This window comes from Eurytemora carolleeae, unplaced genomic scaffold (genome assembly GCF_000591075.1).
Source record: "Eurytemora carolleeae unplaced genomic scaffold, Eaff_2.0 scaffold570, whole genome shotgun sequence".
NCBI classification, from domain to species: Eukaryota; Metazoa; Arthropoda; class Copepoda; order Calanoida; family Temoridae; genus Eurytemora; species Eurytemora carolleeae.
In genome coordinates, this window is record NW_019396508.1 from 104,434 (window position 1) to 112,196 (window position 7,763).

The 7,763-nt window shown below is 33.0% G+C and overlaps 1 protein-coding gene across 1 annotated transcript in view; it reads right to left on the minus strand.

The window, feature by feature from the left end:
• Positions 1-2,106: 2,106 nt before the first annotated feature.
• The window catches only part of LOC111704563 (disco-interacting protein 2 homolog A-like), a 26,298-nt gene continuing 20,641 nt past the window's right edge, over positions 2,107-7,763 (minus strand). The window contains 7 exon segments of the mRNA XM_023476838.1: positions 2,107-3,002; positions 3,553-3,617; positions 4,242-4,347; positions 5,062-5,185; positions 5,507-5,598; positions 6,610-6,695; positions 6,958-7,152. Of these exon segments, the coding sequence (XP_023332606.1) occupies positions 2,921-3,002; positions 3,553-3,617; positions 4,242-4,347; positions 5,062-5,185; positions 5,507-5,598; positions 6,610-6,695; positions 6,958-7,152 (750 nt within the window). The 3' untranslated portion in view covers positions 2,107-2,920.

Sequence of the window (7,763 nt, forward strand, 5' to 3'; positions counted from 1 at the left end):
GACAAAGGACCTTGATATTTGTAATATGATCCGGGGGTTTAAACATGGGATGTCAAGATCATTTTTATACTTAAAAGTCATCATATACTTCTTAAGTTGGATGGGACACCATGTATTTACAATGATACCCACAAAGGACGAGACTGTAATGACGACGTTCAACTCTTCAAATACGACTATCCCAAGTTAGAATTAAGTCTTGAAATTGAAGTGAATCATGAATATAAGGAAACTTACAATTACGTACAGTCATCTCAGAAGTCTCATCCTTTGTGGGTAACCCTCTGCTCTGAAAATCTATCATATTTACAAGCACAAACTCGTACCAAATCGTCTCGAGTACCCAGTATGGGTATGACCCAGCGTGTTTAAAGCAACAGAACAGGCGTGCAGAACTAAAGAAGTAAAGTGAGGGGCGGATGCGGGAATTTTTTAAGGAGTTGTTGTAGAATTAAACTTATGTCGCCGCTGAAATTTTTTCATCTTGCTTNGGGGCGCTTAGAGAGTAAGAAAAAACATTAATTTAGAGTACGCATAGTAACTATTTTGAATTTCAGATTTTTTTCTCCTTTTTCTGTAGCTCCCCCAAAAGTCTACGGAGGGAGAAAAGCATATGAATCCGCCCCTGAATCTTTATAAACCCACAACCCATTCCCTTGAACTACAGGGTTAACCACAAAGGATAAGACTTCAGAGACGACTGTACGGAATTTATACTTTCCCTGCAACTGCAAACTTGTTTCTTTCTTTGCCAAATCATTAAATAAACCATCAAAGAACTAAATTCATTACGGAGGACTTAATAAAACCTTGGAATCGTTATATTTTTAGAGCATTGGAGGTAGTCTTTACAGTCTCATCCTTTGTGGGTAACCCTATCTATTTATCTAATAACATTTAAAGATTAAGGATTAGAAAAAAGAAAATGATTTGAAGGCATGAAGTCTGAAATATTTAAAGAAGAAGATAAAACTGAATTAGAAACATAAATCTGAAATCTATTGAAAATAATGAAATTCGCCGGATTTGGTGGAATATTGAAAGAATTTATTCTATATAGTTCAGAATTTGTATATTTAACCCCAATGTCCTATACTGGTATCGGAGTAGAAGGTTGTATATTTAACCCCAATGTCCTATACTGGTATCGGAGTAGAAGGTTTTATATTTAACCCCAATGTTCTATACTGGTATCGGAGTGGAAGGTTGTATATTTAACCCCAATGTCCTATACTGGTATCGGATAAGAAGGTTGTATATTTAACCCCAAAGTCCTATACTGGTATCGGATAAGAAGGTTGTATATTTAACCCCAAAGTCCTATACTGGTATCGGAGTAGAAGGTTGTATATTTAACCCCAAAGTCCTATACTGGTATCGGAGTAGAAGGGTCCTGAAGTCTTAAAGGAGTCGAAAATTAGGGTTAGACTTTTAAGTCTATTGGTACAATTTTATTTCTATCCTTTTTTGATTTGGAAACATATTTTCTTAACAATTGGAAGTGCGATCTCTGTAGAATAACTACCAACAAGTTCTCACTGCGAGATTAATTTCCCCACTTCTGGTAACATTAACTGCTTCGGGCCTCATCGCAATGATAGATAATGATATCTTTCTTAAAATAATCGCGGATGCTTATGCAATGTATTTCTATGAAAAATTAATATAGGTCTCAGCTCAAATTTTTTTCAATTTGAAGAGAAAAGGCCGTTTGATGCTTGGTAAATATTTTAAGATTTTTTATCCTAAAAAATATTTGCACTGAAGGTTAAATTTTGTCTGATATCACTTCTACAAGACTTTTCTTAGGCCGTACACTACTCAGGCAGTAATTAAGTTCACCTAGGGCTTTTCTTAGGCCGTACACTACTCAGGCAGTAATTAAGTTCACCTAGGGCTTTTTTTGCTACAACATGTCTTATGACTGTTAAAAAGCCACAAAATTTGGGGACCCTGCAATTTAAGGTAAAAAAATAAGGGGTCATTTTATGAAAATTGAGATTATAACTGAGTAGACTGGATATTAATATATTCCGAAGATAAAGTTAGTGTTTTTCCGCAGTGTATAGCTCTCTTATACCTAACTTAATAAATAATAAAAAACTATTTTTTTGAAATATGATTAAATTTATTGAATATAAATAAGAACAAGGAATTATGTTATTAACTAATAATATTCTTATACTTTGACTCAGCAATTGAATTAAATCTACATTTAAACATATAAACACAAGAATACTTTTTTTTGGTCAATTCGATTTCTAGGTGGGATTCAAACAATCTTTATTAAAGAGGACTAATCAAGGAAAGAAGATGATGAATAGAAGAGAAAAAAGTGATATAAAAAAGGAAAAAAGTGATATAAAAAAGGAAAAAAGGAACGAAACATAATAAAGGAGAAGAATTATTGAACACAATGGAAGGAACACAAAATTAAGGAAAAGGCGACGAAGAAGAAATAAAAAAAACACAATAATAAAACAATGATGAAATGCTGGATAAGGACATTAAACAAATTTATAATAATAACATAACAAATGTAATACAGGAATCGAAGACCTTTCCAGACAGGGGAAGAGGTAAATACCCCTGGGAGGGAGGGGGGAGGATGGGTTAAAATTTCAATCATGCTTATCTGACACTTCATTCCCATCCATTCTCTAGCTAAACGTTACATAAATTTTGATTTTTTTTGCGAAATATTTCTCTAACCCCCATAGGTTAGGTTAACTGTTCTACAAGCAGGGTTAACAGAACTCAGGATTAAGTTTGTTTATGAACTCAATAGAACCAAAATGGGATTCAAATGTTTGGGGTGGATTTTGTATTCTGGTTGAACTAAAGACAGAATATACTATTTCCTCCCCCCCTCACTCATTTAGGGGGGGGTCTAAGGGCTCATCTGTGCTTTAAAAAGGATCTACATGTTGTATGCCACGTAAATAGGATCTAATTGATCCGCCAGGAAACCGTCTCTTAGATGCATTCTCTGTTTCTCACCTCTGAAAAAAATAAAATAAAATATTTAAAACTTAAGAACAGGAAAATCTAATTCAGTGAAAATTGAAACAACAAGAGAATTAGTTTTAACTTGACAGGGGTAATTATATTTTATATTATAATTGTCCACGCAAATCATCAAAATTATCATAATAACTTAAACTGTAAACAAATGTTCTAATGCAAAGACTATTTTTTCTTTTTTTTGGGGGGGGGGAATTTATACCCTTGTAGCTAACAGAACATAAGATATTAAATTCTAATCCTAGAAACAAGAATTCTAAAGATAAGTTTCAGACAAGTTTAACCCTCGCAATAATAACTTTTCGAAAATAAATACCGGAGAAAAGTAAAACCTTGAAAGAAAATTAGAGAAAATAACTCCTGAAGAGAATAATCCTTTAAAAAATCAAACCTTAAGAAAATGAAGCAAGAAGAGAATTAACCCACATGAAAAAAAAACAAATATGAGAGAAAAAAATGAAAAAAGCTAAAAATCCATGAAATAGTTTAGAGAAGGATTGCTGAAAATCCATAGACGCCAATACAGACCTGGAATTGATAGGAACGGTTCCAGGATCCGCGATGACAACAATCCCGACAATCAGCTGATGATCCTAACCAAAATTTAATATTTACACAAAAATAGAAAAAAGAGAACATTTTTAAATAACTTTAATAATGCAAGGATTTGAAATTTTAAGTTTAAGTGAATAAGTGTTAAAATATGATCAAGTACAAGAGAAACCAATCAAAGAATTGAAAACGATATATTTAAATTTAAAACCCATATTGTAATAAATCTATTAATTTTTAAGAAACTAAAAGGCTTCAAATATCTGAAGTGCTCCTTCTGGAACTCAAACTATCTCCTAACCTACCTCTGGCAACCCACCTACTCCCTGGCCTACCTCTGGCAGTCCACCTACTCCCTGACCTACCTCTGGCAGTCCACCTACTCCCTTACCTACCTCTAGTACTCCACTTACTCCCTAACCATCCTCTAGTATTCCACCTAATCCCTGATCTACCTCTTGTACTTTTCCTACTCCCTGACCTAACTATAGTACTCCACCTACTCCCTGACCTACCTCTAGTACTCCACCTACTCTCTGACCTACCCCTAATACTTCACCTACTCCCTGACCTACCTCTAGTACTCCACTAAATTTCAGACCATCCTCTAGTACTCCAACTACTCCATGATTAACCTCTAGTACTCCACCAACTCCATAACTTACCTCTAGGACTATATTAGTGACTAGTGGAACAAGGTCAAGGGCCTCGTTTTCTCCTCCGTCCAGCTCCGCAACAACAACAAGCAGATTCGTCCAAGTAAACACAGCACTAGAATACAGTACACGAATTAAAATTCATGTACAGTACTAGAATACGGAGTAAACATCTTGTACAGTTCTAGAACACAGTACACAGAGTAAACATCTTGTACAATACTAGAATACAGCACACGGAGTAAACATCTTGTACAGCACTAAAATACAGTTCACGGATTGAACATCATGTACAGTACTAGAATAAGGAGTTAACATCTTGTACAACACTAGAATACAGTACACGGATTGAACAGTTCTAGAATTCAGTACACAGATTTGATACGAAGTGGAAAAATATTTATTTCATTTACCATGAAATAATAATTTGATGATTTCGCCAAATTAATTATACTAAAATCTTTTCTAGAAATTAGAATAATTAAAATCATAATTAAAACTAAATGCATCTCAGAGGTTAAATGAAATTTTTTAAATGATTTTTTAAAAGTTAGACGTCAACTTTATTTTTGATAGTTTTTACCTAAAAATTCTATATTTTTATTAGTCTAGTGAGAAAATCCTTACACACAAAACTTCAATAAGAACGAAAAAGATGTATTTAAATAGGGGGGAAATGTCCAATGAAATAATTCCCCTCTGCATTGCTGTTTTCCCCTGGCTAACATTTTAAAAACCAATTTATCCAGCTAAATGTTGAAATTATTTATCATTAATATATGATGTCCTTTTTTCTGCAAGTAATGTTTCTAATTGAATAAAATATTACCATTCTGCAATCTTCTTGTGTGAGCGGAGAACCGAGTTTTCAATATCTATCGGATGATACCGCATACCCCGCAGTATCAGGGTCTCGTCTAGACCCCCAACCACGAATACTGCATCATGATGCTCTAAATTTGCAAAATTTTATTATTAAACTTTGGAGAGAGTGTGGATATTAAATATGTTCTCCCAGGTGTATCCAGGAGAAATTAATTTGAAAATTTGACAATTTTGCAAAATCTATGAGTTCCAAATTAAAAAGGATCTAAAGGGAGTGAACTAAAAAAAGTCCAGACTAAATATTTATTTATTTGGTAAAAAACAAAAAATAGAATATAATTTGTTTACTGTAAAAAGTAATAAAATTACCCAAAAAAATAAATGAGACTTTTTTGTTAAGTTTTAATTTTAAACGAATGAATGACATATTTTTAAATGAAAAATCCCACCTCCATCGCATCCAATAGCCTCTGTTCTTCTGAGAAACCCAAGATATCCCGTCCGAGCATAGGTTTGAAGAGTGTTACTCCCAGTACTCAACCTGATATATGAACAATGAATGAACCATATATATGACTGGATTGATGTGGACTAGTCAACACCGTATCTATGTTTGTCTTCTCCTTTTTTCCGAACAACTGGGGAGTTGATATGAAAACAGGTACAGCTACATAGTAGTTCTTCGGACGCAGAACATGAATCAATTAATCTACCCCTTGTAATAATGATTTACTTAATATAATATGATGTTTCTGCGTAAATAAATAATATTTCATTTGATTTGATAGTTAGTCGCTTAATAACACTAGTCGCTTAATAACACTAACTCCTGTAAATGCAACATATCTGAATTTAATCACGTAAATTCTGTAATAATTGAAATAAAAAATTTAATTAATTGTAAAAGAGAAAAAATGATGGACCAAAACTTAATTCTATAATTAAGTTACGAGAATAAAGTGTAGCAAATAAAAGGATTTCTTCTAATTTATATATTATGGTTAAGTTAGTGACCAACTTATATACAGTTGAACTGAAACTAGAAACTTAAACTTTAGTTTTATCTCAGCAGTTTACTTCACTGAACAGTCAACACAGAACCAGCTTCGGGTAGATTATATATTTTCACAAATTGGGAAAATTAAAAGTTTTCAATATTTTCCTTAAAATAAGTATCTTTTAAAATTTTCAATTCAATTACTTGATGTCCATCATATTGGTTCGTGAATAGCTTTAAATTGCGATTTTTGGGGCTTATCAGAAAATTTTAAAAGAATGAATCATTGAAAAAAATTTAAGTTTTTTTAGTATAGTGTATTAGGCGTTACAGCTTGGAGATAAACCAATATAATTGGGACACCCAATATGAAAAAATTTCCTTTATGATACAAGAAATCCGCAAACTTAACAAAAATGAACATAACGGAATCTTAATTTACTCAATTTTCCCCAGAGGACAATCAAGTAGTATAACAACCAATTGCAGTAGAAGAAAAGAGAAAAAGAATAATAAATTTTCAAAAATAGATTAAAAAGCATAAAAATTACAGACCTTGCTGCGAAATGATCTGAGTAGGTTCCGTCCTCTCCGTAAATTGTAAAATATCCAGTAGAGTTATGCGGGCACTCCACCCAGATCTAGTAAATAAAATAAATATATAAAATTCATCTGAATTCATCTGGATGGGATAGCTGTGTACATAAAGGCATTTTGAATTACCAAGAGCAGATATGTACTATTTATTGTACTAAGTTGGTGTAGTGTCCGAAGAGTACTCCTAAAGAGAGCTTGTCTATTCCAGACAAATTAGGAAGAAAAAGAATGTTGGCAGTAAAAAAATGCATTTAGGAAGATTCATTAAATATTAGTTGATTGAGTTGGTTGGATCAAATATTTTACCTCTCCTAGGTTTGAATCTCCACATTGACCTTTAGTATCTGGGTCTGCTATAACAAGGTTTACTCCAGGTAGTAGTTTACCACTCTCCATCAGAGGTAAGGAGTGGGGAGCTCCGCGCTCCACCAGGGTCACTCGATCATGTCGGAGAGCGCGTAGGTCAACATAGACTGTGTTGGGATCAGGAGATGACGCACCCTTAACAACATAATTATGTTAGTTTACTAACAACTCCTTTATTCAACTATAATTCAGTTTAAGTTGACAAATTTTGTGGCATCAGAGTTCTAAATCAAATTATAAAACCGCATCTGAAAATTTAAAGCTAAAAATGAAAAGCTTCAAAATTCAAGTCTTAAAAAAAGATAACGTTTGAATTATCTTTATAAATTTGAAAAAGTATGGCAGCCCACATTTAGGAAATATCAGGATTAGAAAATGTGATACTTTGAGAGTTTCTAGTATTTTTGAGACTCACAAATGAACTATTGAAAGTCGTCAATTATTTCCCTTTTTTTGGTGGCGCTTTTTTTCAAGAAGGATAAGAAACTTTAAATCTCAGTATAGAATTTCTTTGTACAGGTAGATTTTCAACCCAGAAATGTCTTCTTAAAAATGATTAAAAATATGGAAAAAAAATATGAGGAATGTTTGAATTTTTCTTCTAAATCTTAAAAGCCAGAGCAATTTATTTATTTCATTTATTCAAATTGAACGAGGGAAAGATAGATAGATACATAAATATACAGATTGAATTGGATGAATAAACCTCCATTCCACTCCTACTCCTACCCTCCCCCCCCCCCCCC